Raw genomic sequence first — 22,491 nt, 5'->3', positions numbered from 1 at the left:
AGGAGGCCAAGGCGTGTGGATCACTTGAGGTCAGCAGTTTGAGACCAGCCTGACCAGGATGGCGAAACCCCACCTCAACTAAAGATACAAAAAACAGGCAGGAGTGGTGGCGGGGGCACCTGTAGTTCCAGCTACTCAAGAGGCTGAGGCAAGAGATTCGCTTGAACCCAGGAGGTGGAGGTTGCAGTGAGTCGAGATTCTGCCACTGCACTCCAGCCTGGGCAACAGACCAAAAGTCTGTCTCAAAAATTAATATAAGGGAAGTAGAAGAGTGGACAACAGGTAGCCCAGAAAATCCCTGACCTTTTGTGGGCAGTAATTAGGCACAAAAAGTATATTTTCACATTTTTACTTCTTGCACAAACAAATTTTTAAGGTTATTTGCTCATGCTTCTGTATATACTGTCTACTGAATACTGCCTGATCAATTAACCAACAGGGCAACACCATATGGAAAGTGTCATTAAGAAAGGCTCTCACAGTCTTGGCAGAACAGAAAGGCAGGGTCTAGACCCAAGTAAGTCATGTGAAGACCTACTGAATTCATTCAGAGGTGAGGTGGCAAGATTCTGAACTTTCCCAGTGGCAGTGAGATAAAGCAGCATAAAGAGATTCAAAAAGCATGGCAGAGGAAAATTCCAAAAACACGGCTTCATAGAAAATTGGGGGGCTATAGCTGAATATCAACTTGATGGCCACCAGGATTAGGAAAGGGAGCAAGAAGTCAAAGATTGCTCAAAAGTTCTAAGATGGGACCACTGAGAGAATTATTTATCACTAGAAAGGAAAGACCCTGGGGAAAGAAGTGTAATTACAATTTTTCACAAGTGGAGCTGAGATGGCAGAGAGAAATCCCTGACAAAATTATGCTAGGGATTTGTGGTTAAAAGAGATATTCCAGGAGCAATTGCAAGCCAGATTTGTGTATCTGGAAGTTATTCATTCATGTAACAGATATGTACTGGGGACCTGCTATGTGTTAGGCCATGTGCTGTATACTAATGAGGCAATGGTGAACAAAGGCAGATATGAACTCTAACCTTGTAGAGCTTACAGTCTGGTGAACTGAGGAGGCAATTACCAAATGCAGAATCTCTGAAGGAGAAGAACATGGTACCCCATGGCCATATGACAGTGGGGCTGGACTAGTCAGCTGGCTAGGGAAGGCTTCCTTAAGGAAGAAGCACTGAGCTTCTTGAGGAGTTTGGCTGCCACTCCACTTAAAGGTCTGTCCCTAGCAATCTCTACTTTCAGATCACAGTTTGTAGATGCCTGACCTACAAAATCAAGCTCTAAGTCTCTATACTAGTGAGATGAATAACCATTAAGTTGTCTCTAATTAGAGAAGAGGGGAGTGCTGCAACCGGTGCAAAACATCTGGAAGATGATTTGAAATGATGTAGGTTCGCTGGGCGCAGTGACTCATGTCTGTAATCCTAGCACTTTGGGAGGCCGAGGCAGGTGGATCACAAGGTCAGGAGTTTGAGACCAGCCTGGCCAATATGGTGAAACCCCGTCTCTACTAAAAATACAAAAATTAGCCAGGCGTGGTGGCGGACACCTGTAGTCCCGGTTACTCTGGAAGCTGAGGCAGGAGAATTGCTTGAACCTGGGAGGCGGAGGTTGCAGTGAGCCAAGGTCGGGTCACTGCACTCCAGCCTGGGAGAAAGAGGGAGACTCTGTCTCCAAAAAAAAAAAATGACGTAGGTAAGCAAAGGTGGGAGGGGAAAAAGGAGAAACTGAAAGGGAAGGAGAGTCCCGTCCTTTGCAGAGAGGCGAGTAGCACTGGTGAATGCAGACCTCCTAACAAGCAGCACCTCATGCACACTGAGCAGAAGCAGAAGGACGTGGGCGGAGCATGCTAGGCACTGTGGGCCACATCAAGAGTTGTAAACAGAGATTATACATGAAAAAGTATGAAATGAAAGAAAAGCAAAAGCATCAAGAATAAAACCTAGGGAGCTGAAGACAGTGAGGCAAAGGTTAAATAAACACGGTGTGAAAGCAGAAATGCCACAGTGAGGCCCTTCTTCCTTTTGGCTGCAGCCTATCCCTTTTTCCTTAATGGGTTTTAGGATGAGTCTTCTTCAATTTAAACACATAATAAGCAATTATTCTCTGAGTAACAATGACAAGGGACATGTACTATTTTATTCTCATTTGCCCATTCATTTAATCTTAGAAAATGATGAACTCTACAGGGGAAGTGCAGAAAGAAGTCAACAAGTGTACAAATAACACTCAGCGACACTGGCCAATAAAGATAAGATACCAGGAGTTCCCAATGAGCTACTGGAAGGGCTGATTGGGCACATACATGATAACACATTTAGGAAACAACAGTCTATGTTTTGAGACTTTTTGGGTTTTTTTTTTTTTTTTTTTTTTGAGACCGAGTCTCACTCTGTTGCCCAGGCTACAGTGGCATGGTCTTGGCTTACCGCATCCTCCACCCCTCATGTTCAAGAGATTCTCGTGCCTCAGCCTCCTGAGTAGCTGGGATTACAGGTGCCCATCACTATGCCCGACTAATTTTTGTATTTTTAGTAGAGACGGAGTATCACCATGTTGGCCAGGCTGGTCTCAAACTCCCGACCTCAAGTGATCCACCCGTGTCGGCCTCCCAAAGTGCTGGGATTACAGGCGTGAGCCACTGTGCCCGGCTGAGACTGTTTTTTAAATCTGCAATTATCACTGAAATAAGTGACTTGGCAGACACCACAGACAATTATCTGAGGAAATCAGCACAGGATGCCACCATGAACAAAGGATCAAAATAGGCCAGCTACAGAAGACACAATTAACAGCAAAACAGGGGACATCATTCACGCTCATTCACAGCCCCATCTGCATCCACATCTCCAAGAATCCGTCAGCACGCCGCAGAAAAGGTAAAACAAATCAGAAAATCTCCAGTAAATGCCAGCCAAAAATGATCAAAAGACTAGAGAAGCATCCACATGAGGCCACATTTTGAAACAAGACAAAACACTTTCCAAACTGGGAAGAAAAAGATTAAGCTATAATATGACTCAGGTTAAATAAATGACATGAGAATTAAATCACACTCTTAGAATATTTACCTATTAGAATATCTATCATTTTCAGGGGAAGTATGCCTTACAATTTGAAAGAGGAGGTTTTTAATAATTATTACTTTGCATGGTGATTAGTAATTTCCTCAGTTCATTAGTCAAAAAGATAATATATGATAATAATATAATTAAGTCCAAGAAATGGTTACCTAATTCTGTGGATTGTACAACCAGATCATGTTACTGAGAGAATCTAAGGTATTTAGAACTATATCCTAAACTTCCAGGTTTGAGAAAAATGCAAACTGGCAGTAATGATTTTTGGTACTTCTTGGAGACAGAATATCGGGCTAGATGGACCTCTGATTTGACACAGCAAAATACTATGCATGTTTCACAAAGGAGCCCTCAGCTTTCCCTGCTTTGAAAACAATACAGCATTTAATTTTGAGATAGGCAATTGTATGCAGATAAACATTTAAGTCTTCTGGAAGTACTGCAATAATTATTTTGCTAGCAAATAAGTATGCATAATTTAATACATTAAACATTATTAAATCACAACTGTCTACATAATAGGAATTGGGAATTTCATTTTTTTAAGCTGTTGCATGTAGACATTGAATAGATAAACTCCCTGAGGCTCATTTAAATATTACATATTAAACTGAAACTAATTCCAATACTTCTTTAAAAACCAGAAGGTCATTTTGCCTTTCTTTTAATAATTGGAAAGTTAGTAAAGACTAGGGCAAGAAGACACAGACCAAGGCCTTTGCTAATTTCAGGTAATCATTAAGCTCTCAGCAGACTCAATTTCTTTAACTTATGAAGTGGAGAAGAGTCAATCCTCCCCACTACCCACAGAATCTTTCGTTATTCTCCATGTGGAAAAACTATCATCTTAGCTCATATATACCATAAGTTCTTCCTATATTTTGAGATTATCCTTAGATCTCCTTACTATATTCTACTGGCGACACTGTGGCCAGGATGAAACAAAGCTACTAAAGGACAAGAGATGGCTTAACTCCTGTTAAGTAACTTCACAGCCCAATTTCACCACAATATCTATTTCCATTCACTCCCTAATTAACAAAACAAGTATAAAATAAAAATGTCCCATTTTGAGTTTTATTTCCTTCCTATGTCTTTGATCTCTTCTTGATGAAAATGCTAGTCAGTGGCCCAAGAGAGAAAAAGCAAAGAGAAACAGAAATAGAAATTCAACAGAGAAATCATTTGTGTGTTATAGGGACTACTTTAACACAGAGACACCCTAAGATATTTGTAAAGTATGTAATACAAGAATGAGATAAATTATTTCCTCGCCTCATTATCAGAAATAAAAACTGCAAGTAGAGGAGTTAAAAAAATAAGATTCATGGAAACTTCTGCTGTAAAATTCATTTGTCCAGGAGCTATTCATTACATTAAACAAGAACCATGTATTTTCGGTGATGAGTCAAACGGGACCCAAATTGGCACAAATAAATTCACCATGAATACAGAAAAAAAAACAATGAAAAATATCATTTCAGTTTATGTTTTAAGATGGTCTATCTAGTAACAAACTTAATTTTAGGGTAAGGATATTAACTTTGTTTTTCTCATAAATTCATTTCATGCTTAACATTAGTTTTAGGAACAAAGTCTAACAATAGTACATCCTGGACCTGGTTAGCAACACATAGCAAGGCAGAAAAAGAAAAACATTTAAGGAATGTCAAATTTTACACAAAGCACATCATATCCCTTTCCACATGACATCAAGTTTAGCAGCTTTAGGAAACAGGGAAAAAATACTATCCCTAATGTCTGCCTTACAGTATATACATGTAATCCTATTTCAAAGAAGATAGTTTGGTGCCTTATTTATACTCCATGGATTTGTAAATTCTCTTTTTCCCAATACACCATTACATCTGCAGCCCAAGCATTTCTTCCAAAAAAAAGAATTAAGGCCAAGCAAGAAAAAGAATTTGCTGATACACATATGTCACTTCAAGATTTCTCTTGACAAAGCCTCCACACCCAATTTAATTGTTTCCCTACTGTAAAAACACTCTCCATCTGCATTTTTTCTAATCATTTCAAAACCAAAACCAACACACTATAAACCTAACTAAATAAATGAATGATATTAGCTTTAGGTTCCAAGTGAGGCAGCATGTTTTAGGCAGTAGGTCTCTGGCTCACATTTTATGCAGATACAGTATTTCATTTTGAGTTCACTTCTTTACTTGATATTTGTTTAGAAAAAAATTACCTAGCCCCAGGCTTTAAATGTCAGTCTGAATCTCTCTCTCTCTGTCTCTCTTTCACACACACACACACACACACACACACACACACACACAGAGATAGACATATACACACACAGGGAGAAGAGAGAGAAAATATATATTTTGTGGTTTATTTATTTATTTTTGAGACAGAGTCTCACTCTGTCACCCAGGCTGGAGTGCAGCGGCACAATCTTGGCTCACTGCAAACTCCACCTCCTGGGTTCACGCCATTTTCCTGCCTCAGCCTCCCAAGTAGCTGGGACTACAGGCAGCCGCCACCACGCCCGACTAATTTTTTTGTGTTTTTAGTAGAGACGGGGTTTCACTGTGTGAGCCAGGATGGTCTCAATCTCCTGACCTCGTGATCCGCCCACCTTGGCCTCCCAAAGTGCTGGGATTACAGGCATGAGCTGCGGCTCCCGGCCCTGTGGTTCTTAATGAGCAAAAAAGAATGTACCCATATATGTATGTATTAAAATAATGCTGCCCAGTGTCTATATTAGAGACATTTTTTCTTGTTTGGTTGTCATTTTTTTGTTTTTTGACAGGTTACAAAAACTGAACCTCAGTACATGAATATAATAAATGCTATTTTAAGCATTCCTTGATTTGTTCACTACGCAGTAAATTCTTGTATCCTTTTTGTGTCGAGTGCTCATCAGTATTTTTTTATTCTCTCCTTGGTGTTCCACGAATACGTTAACTAAGTGCCAGTTCTGGCACTCTCAGACCTAATATTGGTGAATAAATACAGGATCCAAGAACAGTCACATTTTTATGTTACTGACAGATATTGACCAGAGTGTGGAGATTGGCCATTGCACCACTGGTCAGGAGAGGAGACGTGTTACTATCAAAATGTCTGCGCAAACTGAACCACCAAATGACTCTAGGTCTTCTTGAAGGTCTTTCCATCTCACATTTTAAGAAAAATTATTGTATTTGTTGCTTGTTTTTGATAGTACAAAGTTATGAAGGTCTTAGAAATTGATTTGCCTGATTTTACCCATTTATATTATAGATTAGGAAACTTTAAGCAGCAGCTAATCCATGGCAACTAACTGCTGATTTCCAGGAGCTCAGGCTACTTTTCCATTTACAGAGACGTTTATTATTAAATGACAAATATATTTTAAGCAGTCTTTAAAAATAACTATTTTTTTCTTAAAAATAAAATTATATTTTTAAGGCCACATGGGCTGGGATTTTCTAGATAAAAAAGAATGAATTTTAATTTAATTCCAGGTTTAAATACACTGAGCTCTGAATTCTTTCTACTTCTTCTCCAACTTGATACCAACTGTGAACAATGAATCAGTTTGATTGCTGTTAGTTTAAAATTTACTTAAGCATAGTATTATCTGTCCAAAAATCCTGAGTAGCCTCAAATTTAAACAATTTTGATATGGAAATGTTAATAATAAGGATGATTATATTGCTCTGTTTTTCCTAACTCCCAAGACCAGCTGCTTGCAAAAATTATCTAATTACATATATCATCCTTACAAAGCAAGTCATAGGTAGGTTACTCTTATAGGTCCGCAAATACTTAGGAAGGAGGTGCCTCCAGGGAATAGAGCCTCAGTCTTCCCTTCTCTTCGCACATCCTAGAACTACTCTGCTTTGTAGGAAAACTAAATTTAGTGGTTCATCCATTTCCTAATGCTCCAATAATCCAAAATTAGTTAGTTCCATTTTGATAACTAATTACATAGAACAAAGATCGAAGATCAAAAATCTGATATCATATTAAATGCTCTTCATGATCCAAAGGCAAAATTCACATGCAATCATTTTAATATAATATGTACAGATCAATTATAAGAATTCCAAACTGCATAAAACAAAGCAAGAGTTACTCAAACTATAAGTGGACTATACGTAAGATACTCTACAAAAAGAAAAATATAATGGCCATTAATTTTTTTATTTTTGAGATGGAGTCTCGCTCTGTCGCCCAGGCTGGAGTGCAATGGCACAATCTCAGCTCACTGCAACCTCTGCCTCCTGGGTTCAAGTGATTCTTCCACCTCAGCCTCCCGAGTAACTGGGATTACAGGGACCCACCATCATGCCTGGCTAATTTCTGTAGTTTTGTAGAGATGGAGTTTCACCATATTGGCCAGGCTGGTCTTGAACTCCTGACCTCAGGTGATCCACCTACCTTGGCCTTGGCCTTAACATTTTACCTAGATCTGCAATGTTTTGGTGTACCAAGAAAATCACTACATGTACTATATGCTGGAGCAAGTAGGACAAGGTAAAGTGAGATCCATCTCTCAATTGAATACAAATAGGCTAAGTCATATCACTCATAACATAGTAAGAACATGTGTTTATTATTGTCACAGTATTTATGATACTTTTACTTATCCATTCAAAATTGCAGCCTGGACTTTGAAATGAAAGCAATGAAAATGTATAGGTCTAAAAAAATCTGCTGGGCATCTGGTTCAACCACAAACAACTAAATGGTGCTAAATTCCTATATGAAGTGGTCTGACCACTTTAATTCATCATTCCCACAGGCTCCAACAACCCAAATGAGAATGCCAAAGTTAACTATGAGTTTCCTAATTTGACAACAGTTTCAAAACCTAGCAATGTTTCACTGCAAAGAAAAAGAAATATCATAGTTTTTTTTTTTTTTATTTTTTGTAAATACAGATTTGATAGTTATTCAGTATCTGGCACAATTTTAGACTCAAAACATTATAAAAAGAAATTAGAACAAAAAAGGAAGATTAACTTAATGCCAAGGTATTATTTTTTTCACGTATTTCTAGAGATATTTCCACTATGGTTCCTTAAAACTGACTTCAATCACAGTCGTTTTTACTAATATTACGAGTAGTGGTACGCTAGCCAGCATGATATACAGTTTCCATAAAGATAAGTTCTTCAAGAAGCTCAATGTTCCAAATCACAATTGTGTTTATGTACAACATCTTACTAGTGCTCCAAAATTGCAATTCTCTTTAGTGGAGTCTCGGTCTTTATTTTACTGTACCTGGAATTCTGAGATTCTGAAACATCTGATTCTGTGCACGTTTTCTTTACCTGTAAGAAAAGAGTACTAGTTATTCTCACATGAAAATACAACTTCCTCACTCAGGTTCACACGCTATTTAAAGTGGATACAGCTCTGTTCACCAAGTTCTCTATAAAATACCCCCCACACTTTACAGCAGCAGCATACAGTACTAAATAGTGTATTTCATTATTATCCCATGAACAGCTGCCAAATACACTTCCCTGGACTCCATTAGTATGTAAAATGTTCAGCTGAAATAACTGGGGACAAGCCTAACTAGGAACAAAGAAACCAAAGAACCAGGTTGCCCACTTAGGAACTAGAAAGCTATACTGTTCTCAATCCACTAAGAAATGTTTTTCCAATTGATACTGCTTCTGTCTCCTACTAAAAGCACATAATAATAAACACCAGGCTTTGAGGCAAAGCATAGCATTAACTAAAATGTTCATACACTAATTTTCATTTTCTCAATCTAGTGGCTCTATGTTTTATATATGTCTCCACATATCAATTAAGTTTAGCACTGCTTCACACATATATTTTCAGTATATCTTGCAGACTGTATTTCAACTTTGTGGTTTTTAACCCACAGAGGTAAAGGATGAGAATAACTCATACTTCTAGGGCACGCTACCTATTTCTGGACAAAAGTAGGTGATACATCTCTAAAGATGGTGAAATCCATAGCTTTCCACAATTTCACTTCAAGCACATATATCTATATCTGATTATTATGGTCTTAAAAGTATATGCAGAGTAGACTAAACTTCAAAAATCTCTTGGTTAACATGAAAAATGTACAATATACATTTATAAGCCCACTATTTCTGAGAGTTCATATTTCAATAACTTAACTATGCAACCTACGGAATCCAAGGAGTTTTACTTCCAATACGTGGTTTGGAAGTTAAAAAAAAAAAAACAAAAAAAAAAATCTTCTACTGAATATATACTATGAGGAACATGTGTGCAATGTGAACTGCAATATGAAGAGTACCACTTAAAAGTAAGTCTTACGCTTTGAAGATACAGCATTGTCTTTCCAACTCACAAAGTAATTTTTTCCTCCTCTGTCTCAGAAGAATGCTTAAAAAACAAACTCACAAAAACCCTACATTTTCAAAAATCCCTGTCTTTTGCTTTTAATACAAAGTCCAGACATTTTTATAATCTGGGAAATCAATTATTTTCTTGATTAACTCTGTAGTCTCTTTTGCATCTTGTGTATACACTTACACAATATGAAAATAAAACTGGCCAGCAAAGAGATTGTCATCCTGTTTTATTATGTAATGTCTTCTATGCCCTTAACATGGTAATCAGTACCATGAGATGGAGGGGCAAAAAAAAAAAAAAAAAAAAATGGTTTCAGAGAGAGAGAAGAGGAGAAGGAAAAGGAGGAGGAGGTAGAGAAGGAGGAGGAGGAGGGGGACAAGGGGATGAGGGGGAGAAGAGGAAGAAAAGGAAAAAGAAAGAAGAAGAGGAGGAGGAGAGGGAGAAGAGGAAAAAAGGAGGAGGAAGAAGGAAGGAAGGAAGGAAGGAATTAGAAATTCCTTTATATATTAAAATAACCATTTATCAGAGTGGTTATTTTTAGGGGTTTCATTCATTTGTTCATGATCAAATGAGAGAAGAATAATATTTAGGATACCATGACTACTCTAGGGGAAGTCTATCTAAAGTACTGTGAGTGTTCATAGAACAAACTAACCCAGCCAAAGGAATATGGAAAAGGCAATGAAGAAAGTGAGTTCTGAATTGAGTCTTCAAAGACTACATGTGGGAAATGGTAGGTATTTCAGTGTCAAGAAGTTTGCCAGAGGAAGCATATTATGAAGCCCTTATGTATGGTAAAGAGTTTGGAATTTAACCTTTGGTCAATGAAGACCATTGAAAGGTTGTTAAAAAACAAACTGGGTAGAGATGCTATAGAAGCTAATGTGGAAGGGGGATGAGGTGAGGGCTGAAAGTTGGGAAAAGCCTAACGCAACAAAAGAGATAGTAGAAGTTCCATGAAGGCAGAGATGGCATTGATCTCTGATCATCATATCCCCAGCCCTGAGCAGATCTCCCCAAATGCTACTTTGAACCATTCAATCTGTCAATGAGAGATGGTGAAGACCCAAATTAACACAGGAGCCATGGGGTGAACTGAGGGTGTTTTTGACAAACACTTCTGAGATAGAATTGACAGAATATTGTAATTGATTGAAGTATTAACTAGAATATTATCAGATCTTTTTAACTGTACTTGAAAAGAAAGTTGAGATATATTGAAGACAAAAAAGGTTATTTTATGACATCTTCAAATTACTTCAAAACCCTATCTTATTTCTGAATTAAGGTAGAAGAGTTAAAGGAATCATCAAGAAACATATTTCTAGTGTTCTGATCATAGAATTAGAGGCAAATGGATAATCTGAACACACTCTTCCATTTGAGACTTCATTAAATGGCAAGTGCTGAACCATATATGCTACATAAGAATATTCTTACAAAACATATAGAACCTTCAATGACTATCATTTAGGAAGGAGTGCAGTGGCTATTCACAGGTGCAATCATGGTACACTACAGTCTCAAACTCCTTGGTGCAAGCCATCCTCCTGCCTCAGCCTTCCATGTAACTGGGTCTACAGGCATGCACCATCACCCCAGGCTTACTTCTGAATGTGTTTTTGAATAAAGTGGAAAACAAGCAGGCCAAGAAATGAGTCAGAATTTCATGCCAAAAAGTTAAATTCAAATCCTAGTTTTCACAAGACACACCAGGGGGTGGGCAAATAAAAAAAAAAAAAACGTTGAAAATTGTTCCATAGAAATATATATATACACACACACAACACACACACACATACCAAGAGAGAAAGGATGGATAGCGTAAATGAATGCAACTTGCTGCAATAAAATGAACTTTAACCTATGCAATATCTCTTCAGAGAAATTATAAAAATACAGGAAAATTCCAAGCACCATGAAAAGGAGTTAAATGTTTAACTATTTTAAGAAAAGTAACTATTAGTATTCAATGAAAACACAAATATCAAAATTCTAAATTTTTCAGATGAAGGAATGGATGAATAATAGCTAAAATTTTTGAGTGTTTACTACATGCCAGGCACAGTGCTTAGATATATACAATTTTCTTCCCAGTTCCCATATAGTAACACTGAGAAGCAGAAACATTAACCTACAAGCAAGTTATGTAGCAGACTTCAAATTCAGATCTATGAGGGCATTTTAAGCAGAACCTATGAAGAACCTAAAATTCATAAACATATGAATTAAAAATGTTCAAAATGAAGATCAAAACATCTTAATATTTAAAAATTTGATTTCAATTATATAACAATAATAATTACTGCCATTTATTAAGCAAATATTCTTTCCCACTCACTCTGCTAGACTATGTATATATATAATCTCATTTAATGTATGAAGACAGGTATGATGAATAAAATCCTCCTCTTAAAAACCAGAAAACTAAGGTGCAAAGAGGCTCAATAACTTGCCTAATATCCCACAGCTAATATTAGCAAGGCTGGAATTACAACTTAAGGCCACACATCAAGCCTTTCATTCTCTCCTATGCCACATTTGCCAGTTGTTTCTATTAGTTTACTTTACTTTCTTTTTAAAATCTCACTTTATTGAGGTATGATTGATATACAAAAAGGTAGACCTATTTAATGTATACAACTTGATGAGTTTGAGATAAGAATGCACCTGTGAAACTATCACTGTAATCTATGCTGTGAACATATCCATCACTTCCAAAAGTTTCCTCCCAAATTGTGTGTGTGTATGAACTTAATATAAATCTACTATCTTAGTGAATTTTAAAATATACAATAGTACTGCCTATATAGTTGCTATAGGCACTATTCTGTACAGTAGATTTCTGGGAACTGCCCATCTTGCGTAAGTAAAACGTTGTACCCTTGACTAATATCTCCCATTTAAAACTAAGAGTGGAAATTAAAGTTCTGTGGAACAATTTTCAAAGAAGAACCTACCAGTAACTAGAACTACTAGTAACCTACTAGTAACTAGTAACTAGAACCTACTAGTAACTTTTACAATACATCAGTCATTAAAGGAATCCTTTAAACTAGACTACTGAAGTAACCAGTTTTTACCAAGCACTAGTAATATTTAAACTCCATGTAGGCAAAATAAATAGTAGTTTTGAAAAAAATTATCCAGATATCTGTAGCATCCACTGCCATCACTACCACAAAAACAGCCAAAAAAAAAATCTAATGTGAAAAACAACTTCTGGGTTGTTTCTTTTTCTGTCCAAAATATCAAGATTTGCTCATTCAGCAAGGCTTTACTGAATGCCTGAGATATCCAAGGCAGTGTTCCAGTCACAGAGATGAACTAGACGTAAGCAGTCTGACACAGGAGCCACTAACCACACGTGGCTATTTAGAGCTTGAAACGGGGCTGAATTGAACTGAGATGTGCTGGTAGCGTAAAAGCACACCAGATTTCAAAGTCTTACTATGAAAAAAAGGAAGTAGAATATCTTAGTATTTTTGATACTGAGAGTGAAATGATATTTTGGGCATACTGTGTTAAATAAAACAATTTCCGCTGTTGATTCTTACTTTTCGAGTGTGACTACTAGAAAATTTAAAATACGCATAGGATTTGTATCATTTTTCTAGTGAACAGCACTGACCTAGACCAGCAAACACCTGTCTGCCCTGATCATGCATTCTAGTGGAGGAGACATACAAGAAATAAAGAAACTGGTAAATAAAGAATACAATGCAAGCAGTGGTAATTGCTAAGAAGAAAATAAAGCAGAATAAAGGAGTAGAGAGGACTGGTCAATATTATTACATTAGTCAGACAATTATTTTTAAATATAATTTATCTTATTACACAATACTATGCATCTCTTCCTTCACAATACTATTCACCCCTCAAGTTTTTTAGGTTGTATTTACATGAGTAACATAAAGTATACTTTAAAATAAATTATAAAGAATGTAGGATTTGGTATTGAGAATAATTAATACTTTCAATATCTGGAAAACATATGTAGAAAATGCCATAATTTCTGGAATCTTTTGAATTATGACTATTACATTAATATATAAAAATCAACCTTAAATTTTTTAATGTTTCCAAACCACTAGGTGCTTTGAGAAGCTCACAATCTTTTGAGGAGAATTAACTAATAAAAAAAGTTTCCAAATAAGAGCAAGGTTCTTTTATTACATCTATCATCTTCTAAAATAGCTGGGCTCGGTTATCCCAATTATCTTCTAGTGAATCATTCTGATTACAAATCCTGAAACATTAATGAGAAGAAAACATGTAAAAAGAATAGAATAATGTAAGAAGACATTTTCAAAAGATCTTTTTTGGAACTTCATTTTGTTTTGAAATGAGCGTTAATAAAAATAATAAAAATGAGTCTTAGGACATATTATACACTGATAACAAAAGATGGATTCAGCAACTATAAATTCTAGATAAAAATTTCACAGATGAAAGTTTGCTTATGTAATGAATAATTTATTAATACATATTCTTATGGATGATAAGACTATTTCTTCAGTGAACTGCATAGAAAATATAAAATGTAATGTAAATTAGATTAAATGCATTATAGATTAAGGAAAACATGGATAAGCAGATGTAAAAATATTTCTTTCCAAAAATGGAGATTATATTACAGATTATTGCATGCCAAACTCTTTGTAAACATAGAAAATGATACAGAATTACTGTCAACAACAATTTAGATTTGTTGGCTTTGTTGGCATTTCAAATGTGAAAACTCTAAGATGTGAATCTGACTGAATAAGTGATATCTATTTCAAAAAACTGTAGTATATCAATGCCTAGAGTCTTACATGAATGTATACTTTATAAAATGAATTTTATGACTAGGTTGAATAAAATTGTTGTAAATTATTGCCTGACAAAGCAGAATGGTATCTAACTTTAGTTACCTTTAGCTTCTAATTTAGTGAAAATAAAAGACTTCTTGAAATATTCATGGCTATATGACATTTTTCATATTTTCTAATACAAGTTGTTCATATTTGAATTTTAAATTAAATAATGGAATTTAAAAGTATTTTAAATAATTATTCCAGCTTTATTCTAGGAATAGCAATCATATTCTTATTTAATGCATCTCAATTGATTGGCCCTTATCACATTAATTTTTGAAAACATTGATAAGTGACTGATACAGAGAGTTTAATGGGCTGCCCTATATCATCCTGGTTTCTATTTAGCAGCATTGAATACATATGAATTAAAATATATCCTTTTCTATTACATATATCCTTTCCTATTACATACCTCAGGAATGTATGAAGGAACATAAAAAAATGTAAAAGTAGGTATTAATTTAAAAATTGAGTTCTAATGTAATACATGAAATAGGCAAAACATAAACAATGTTTACAATATAAGCTTTTACTAAAAATTATTCCAAAGTTTAGTTACCTATACTTGTGAAAGAAAATATATGCTCATGTCCTAAATATAATATTTAAAACTTAGTACCACTCAAGGACTTCCCACAAGATGTACACTTTACTGTGATAACCTATGATTATTTTTGGATCCAAGTAAATATGATTTATGTTGTGAAGATCATCGTAGGATTGGTGTACTGCTAGGCCCATAGGGATATGAACTTGGAGATTCACTTTCTCAACTGGCTAAAAATGTGTCAACATTTCTCAATATGACTCATTTTCTATCTTTCACTTTTTTTTTTTTTGAGGTGGAGTCTCGCTGTGTCACCCAGGCTGGAGTGCAGTGGCCAGATCTCAGCTCACTGCAAGCTCCGCCTCCCGGGTTTACGCCATTCTCCTGCCTCAGCCTCCTGAGTAGCTGGGACTACAGGCGCCTGCCACCTCGCCCGGCTAGTTTTTTTGTATTTTTTAATAGAGACGGGGTTTCACTGTGTTAGCCAGGATGGTCTCGATCTCCTGACCTCGTGATCCGCCCGTCTCGGCCTCCCAAAGTGCTGGGATTACAGGCTTAAGCCACCGCGCCCGGCCTCTTTCACATATGTTATACTTCACTTCTTGACTTTTAAATCTCGAAACATTAAATCTTTGGAACACAAAAGTTGTCACCAAGAGTTTCAAAAAATACCTCTCTGTCTTAACATGTTCATACAAATTTGAGAGGCTTTTCAAGGAAAATAAAATGTCATTTTGCCAAATGGTGGTCAAAAAATTAAAGTCTTAGAAATACAGTTTGTAGAAATCCAATTATTAAATAATACAAAACTTTTAATAAAGTGTCTTTGTTTTCCTTAGAAACAAAGATCTTGCAGCTGTAAAACGTACACATTTCTGAAATTCTTTTCATGTAGTTAGGGAAGTCTATTTATTCCTCCATTTTCTTACTGTATCACTTTTCAACCTCTTTTCATTCCTTAACCAAGCTTCTCCCTGGCAACCCCAAAACTGTGTTTCTAAAAGCCCAAAACACTGTTTATTTACTATGAAAGTGAGAGGACTCTACTGCATACCTGGAAGTCTGCATCTGCTTCCATTCAAAGAAAACCTGCCATAACCCTTCTTTAACTGCTACGCATCAAAGATACAATTGAATACTCTATTTTAAGCGCAACAGTAGACAAAATAGCATACCTATTAAGACTAGTGGAGTTAGAGAATTAATAAATAAAAATCCACCACCAAAAACCTGAAGCCGAAATTATTTTACTCCTTTAGTATTGGGCTGTCACAGGCAAGATCTCACTTGATTTCTGGCCTTTAATGCGAGGGCCTTCCAGGACCCTGGTTTGGGGGAGGGAGGTTAGACAAAATCATGCACTAGGGAGGAATTATGTTTTAAGTGGAAAAACTCCTATAGTCTATAACTCTTCATCAACTACAACTGTCACAATAGCCTCCAAATGATTTGAGAGTTCATAGCAAGGCTGAATATGTTCAAAAAGCAACTTAGCAACAATAACAGAAAAACAAAGCACAATTATATATGTACAGTATGTAAGTATTAAACCAAATGTCAAGCCACATTAACTTTTAAAATTCCAAAGCGCATTTTCTCCTTAGCTATGCCACAGTCCTTTTTCACCTGCCATAAATGCCATATCGGCTTTATGAATTATTTAGGAAAATTTCAAACTCCTTCTAATGGTATGTTTTTTCATTATTACCCAGTGGGGCAGGCAAAGCTAACACAGTACTTAAAAATGCCACAAAAGGAACCGTAAGATGCTTTAACATATCATGTTACAGCTCATATGAAAGCCCCCACTCTAAGACTGGAAAAAAGACTAGACTGTCCAGCCTTAATACTATGCATAAATACTATACATAAGCACTAAAAGAATTTTTTTTCCTCACAAATGTGCACGATAAACAAACACCTAAAGAGATACTTCCTCATATATCGTGGTCTTCTTTACACTTTTTGTTTATATGTTCCTTTGCCGTCCCAGGTGTCACAAGAAAGATGGATAAATGCTTTACAATGTATTAGAATAACAAAAAGAGCAAAATGAAATACTTTATTCTAAATTAAAGAATTATCACTTAATGATCACAATGTTAATTTGGTAGAATCTTCTGCAACTAAATTAAAATTGCTGACTGCTGTGCAGCTTCACACTGAACCAGGAAAGAAGAATTCCAGCAGTATTACCTATCAGAAACTTTAGATTTCCCTCCATTAAAGTGAATATTTGTGAATTCTCAAAAACATTGCTTTAAAAATCATCTTAAAAATTTACCCTAGTCCTCTAAATAGAGAAAATTTGCTCATGTTTTTGGCAACATCTTCTATATCTTTCTAATTTTTTTTCTTTTAAGATATTGGAATGCTTTGGCCACAAGGTTAAGAAAAACTCACCCATTTATCAAGATCTGCCAAGCCCAACAGGACTCCAGACAAGCCAGTGCTCTACCACTTAACAAAGACAGCTCATCTTGGTCATTAAACTTCAAAAGAATTTGGCCAAGGGCAGAGTTACATATCATTTGTTTCCAAACATAAAATATCAATCATTATGTAATATACTCTAGTACACCATCATTTATTTGCCTACTAAGTAGAAATAACTAACCTTTTCAATTTGAACAATAATTAACTATAAAGGTTGTCTCACTTAGCAATATAAAATTGTTCAATTCATATGCAAAAGTTTTGTTAAAGTTCACCTGTGTGTGTATGTCTGTATAAGTACATACATACGCCTAAACTTTAAAAAACATTTTCAAAGTATATATAAAAACTCTCCTAATGTTCCCAATAGTATCACCATCACTTTTTAAAAAATTAGAAATTCTCCAACTTTAAAAAATAACTGATAGAATGCACACAAAATTTTAAAAGCAATTTTAAATTTAACAACATATATCTCTATCTGTAGATTAATTTATATAAAATATAAATATTTCTAGAACAATACAATGATAAAATAAGTGTGTAAAAAAGGCATATTTTTGAATTTTACATATTTTATCTTCTTGATCTTCCATTAAAATAGCAACATTTATAAAGAGAAAATTCAAGAATGTTGGCATTAAGTTCTTTATTTTTAAAATTAAACTTTATACAATAAGAAAAAATGTATTCATAGCATGCTGGATTGAATCTGATATTTTCCACAACATTGTAGCAACATTTTTGAGTTTTAAAATCTATTTTAAAGTAGTTTTATATTAAATCTCTGTTCTATAACCATTATTATAAAAAGAGATTACAAATCAGCTTTTCTCAGGTTTTACTCCTAAAATTCTTCATCAGCAGAGTTAATAAAACACAGAGTGTAGCATAATTTACACACCAAGAATGCAAATTATATGATTTGTTTGAGAAGAAATACTCAAATTAAGTCAAATTTTAAAAAACAATTTAAATTACCTGTAAACTAAAAGCTGAAGAGAAAATAGTTCTATGTGAAACATTTCACACATACAAGTATGCGGCCAGAAGAAACAGCATCATTAACTGTGTAACTTCAACTAAAAACTAAGAAATTTATTACAATATTTTTTAGATGCAGAAGCTTATTCCTTAGATGAAAGTAAAATTTAGTCAGTTAATTTCACAATTTTTATGTCCCTAAATTTTGGACTGTCATAAACAAATACACTCTGCAGTCTAAATGTAAAAGGGATTCATACAGCAGGAATGCTCAAGGGTTAAAGAGTATGGGAATTATAGATTAGGTATATCTGTAGTGAAGGTCTCATTCTAGGTAAACCTAATAAATAATTGAGATATACTCATGATTTCTTCCTCTTTGACCTCAATTAAAATGGCTTTCTGGGAGCTGGTTCTAAGGACAATTTATCCTGGTTTCCTTAATACACGGAGGAAGTCATCTGGCTTTTCTATTTCTTCAACAGCTGCATTACCTGTTAAATTTGGCTTGCACCATTTCCCTTAAAGCAAAATATGTGCCGCCTCTGGATTCACACAACCACCTTCCTCTACAGGGTTGCTACAGGATCAAAAAGTTAGATCATACAATTTTGAAACTGCTAACAAGAGTTATTGATAAGGAACTTGGAGAAGAAAAGAGAAAAACCAAAGTAGAGATTAAAAAAAAAAATTAGGCTCTCTGGCTCTCTTCCTCCTCCCGCAAAAAGTTAGAACCCATTATATGGTTATTGGTATTTGCATTTATTGGTCATTTTTGATAAGTAATATTTTAGTGGTTTAGTGAACTTTCGGTTAGAAAACAAACAAAACGCAAAATAAGATAGTGTAACATCATTATTCCATTGCAGAGTATTTCAGAAAATAGTACCTACAACTCAGAAAAGAAGTAGGACTGGATAGTGCTGACTGATGCTCAGTAGACCCTGTAAACCAAACAGGAAAACTTATTGACTGGGATAATCTATCCTCCCTTTCTTCCAGCAGGTTCCCTAAACTATCTACCTCTGACAGTAAATCAGTACTCACAAATACTTAGAACAGAGAATATTTTCTCCACCTGAATTGTGTTGTTCTCACAAGAATATAGTCCCAACACAGCAAAGCTTCCCTCAATTGTCTTAAACAAAACGAATAATGTTATTATTGTGACAAGTCTCCCACATCTCAACCCTCTGATGCAGCAAAACAGCAATTTACACTTTTTCTTCTTGAGAAAGACACCAAGATACAGTTAAATAATTTAAACCAAAGCATACCAAAGGCTTCCACAACAAGGTTTTAAATCAAAGTATGTGCTCAGTACACATCTAAAGGAAGGTAAACCTCACTGAAAACTTTAGGATTCTTTAAAAAGTTAAAATTAAACTGATCTTACTATTATGGTTTCAGAAGAAAATAGTTCCATGAATGGAGCGAAACATTCATTCTGTTAAAAATATGACATATTTATCGAGATGACTACACCTCAAATTCTAATGAAAAGTTCAAATTCAGCACAAAATTTCAAAACAAATTATGCAGAAAAAAAGCCTTTCATTTAAATAGCTGGTATTAGTGTTTTAAAATCCTGCAGTAGCATGTACTATTAGGGGAAAACAAAGTTGACTGTTAAAGTTTTGTAGTGAAATGTAATCTATTATCACTTATCATGTTACCTGCATTTCTCCCAACATTAACATAATGTAATTTGAATAGCTGAATTTTATAAAGTAAACAAAGAGGAAGTGTATTTCAAACTTTAGCCATAAACAGATTAGGGCTTTTCTCTAATTGATTGGCTTACTCAATTCCTATGTACAAGTTTCTTCTATCACACTTGTGCTAAAAAACTGTAAAAAATCTAAACAACTATTTTAACAAGAAAAATATTTTTCTCTGAGATAGAACTACCTACACTTAAATGTGTGACTGCCCATGGAACCTAATAATAATGATAATGCTTCAACCAAAACCTAAACGCAACTTACCTCATTCAAAATCCCCAAACCTGAAATTTATTCCAGTTGCATTTGGAAGTGAGTTCTGTAGTGCGTGTGTGTGAAGTTCAATAGCCAATAAATTCCAGTCTCCATTGTCAGTAGAATGAAACCTGGGTAGAGGTTTACGGAATGCTCAGAGAGGTTTATAGTCTCTAACCAACACACAGGTAGCCTTAAAAGCACCTTGCTGTGGTGTGAACCTGCGGGCTCCACGAGCAGTGCAGTTATGTAGGTTAACTAGGAGGAGACCGGATAGTAAACACTCTTGGTTCTGACCAATGGCTTTCCACGGCCTTCTGTTTATAGTAAGATGACTTGATGTCAGAGGTCACCCTCATCAGCAGCTCCTGTCTTTCAGTGAAATCTAACGTAGAACATTATCCGGAGGTGCTTTTAATGAAGCCACATCGCCTGACTCCTAGACTCTGGCAGTCTGCTGTCATGGTGATACATTCATAACCCAGTGTTGTAAACTACTCAGAATTAAATTAAATTTAATGCAGGGGCATTAAATTTTCAAAAAGCAAGTTTTACTTTAAATTTCTTTAAAGCAAAACATTTCTGTAGGAGAAACACTTTATGGCAAGTTAATATCAATAAGGATGGTATTCATTTAAAGTTCCCTAACAACATTTTACATTTTTGTTTGTTCTCATTTTTTTGGATGAGAGACGAGGTATGTAAGATTTCACTTTCATTATTACTTCACTCTAAAAAGTACAGGACTCTCTTCTAGTCTCAGGCACACATGTATGTCAACAAAATGGAAGGATAATTACAGGCATTTTTATTTAATTCATTTTGTATATATTTTCATCTGAGGTAGACTGAAGGGATGAACACAATTATAAATGCTCACACAGATGTTAACATTTTATGTAATATATTTATAAAATAAAGTCTTTTATGTTTACAAAAGAGGAATATATTAATTTCTAATGAAATGAAAACGAAACAAGAACAGCTAAATTCAAGAGATAAGGATAATGCGAGTAATTCTTAATGATCAGATGATAAATCAGATAATGCTCTTATCTGATATTAATATTCCCTTTTTTCTAATAACTTACAAAAAATAATTATTTTCTTTAAAGAAAGCAGTATCATGCAACTCTTACCTCTCATCCCTTCAAAAATGTCTTACAGATCTCAAAAGAAAGATTAAACTCATTTCATAAGTTCTTCAGACAGTATTTCAATGTAGCATTTCCTGTCTCTAATTTGTTTATCTAACCCTGAGTTTATTTTTTTTTTCCTCATAATCTTTACAGTCTGGCTCTAAATGATACAGGAAAAGAGTAAAGGAGTAAATACTGCATCTGAGTAATTTGTAGCACAGGTATTTACTGAAGTCATGTTCATTATCAAGGGAGGATTGAATGAAGAATCATTTACCTATTTCAGGTTTGGACAGAACACAGACGCCCCAGTGGCCTTAGGAACTGAAGACGGCGCTGTCTCCCTACTAGTGTCAGCTGCTTCTGCTGCAGAACTGGGTGAGTGTGAGCATTCCACCTGCAGCACATGGTCAGCCCAGGTTTTGATGCCACTACAATATTAATATGACAGAGAGTTGCCTGACTCTATCAAAGCTCATAAAACGTGTGGATTATTTTAGAGCGCCAGAGATCCCGTTTTGACAGATGCAATTCTTTGTTCCTAGTATGGTTAGGATCACTGAAAATAACGTCTTTGCAGCTAAATCTTTTCAGGGAGTTGGAGCTTGCTGAGTATTGTATAAATTATATTTTTAACTGAATATGATTTTTAAAATGGCTGCTTTCTTAAGGGACTGTAAGTCATTCAATATTTTCTAAATGCTTATGAGCTCAAGAAACATTAATTGAAGCAAAATATATGTCTGTTCCTATTACAATAGAGGCCCAATGAACCTTGCCTAAAACTCTGAGAGAAGAAGTAAGTTCTTCATGCATTAAAGAAGCCTGGGTGGACTGTAATTTTCTTCCCTAATCTTAAAGAGGGGTGAGGTAGGGACAAGAAACAAAGTGTGGTGAAGACTTTATAAATATAAACATGAAAACAAATGTCATTCGCAGTTTCCATTTTTAAAGAGTACAAATAACTACAATTTTTCTGATGATAAATATAATCTTTATCTCAGCTTACACCAGGACACCAAAGCGTTCCTAGAAACATAGAAGTAAATGGTACACTTTTACTTGTACTGTTATAACCAAGTAGGTTATAGTTGCATAGATGATTTTTAATAACATTTTACAAACAGA

General features: G+C 35.2%; 1 protein-coding gene across 2 annotated transcripts in view; it reads right to left on the bottom strand.

Moving 5' to 3' along the window:
- The window catches only part of EYA4 (EYA transcriptional coactivator and phosphatase 4), a 292,029-nt gene that overhangs the window by 140,176 nt on the left and 129,362 nt on the right, over nt 1-22,491 (bottom strand). For both annotated transcript variants that reach the window (XM_025382440.1, XM_025382441.1), the window contains exon 4: nt 8,334-8,383. In XM_025382440.1, the coding sequence (XP_025238225.1) occupies nt 8,334-8,383 (50 nt within the window). The remainder of the gene's footprint in view (nt 1-8,333; nt 8,384-22,491) is intronic.

The sequence above is a fragment of the Theropithecus gelada genome, chromosome 4 (assembly GCF_003255815.1).
Source record: "Theropithecus gelada isolate Dixy chromosome 4, Tgel_1.0, whole genome shotgun sequence".
NCBI classification, from domain to species: Eukaryota; Metazoa; Chordata; class Mammalia; order Primates; family Cercopithecidae; genus Theropithecus; species Theropithecus gelada.
This window is presented reverse-complemented; position numbering and strand designations above follow the sequence as displayed.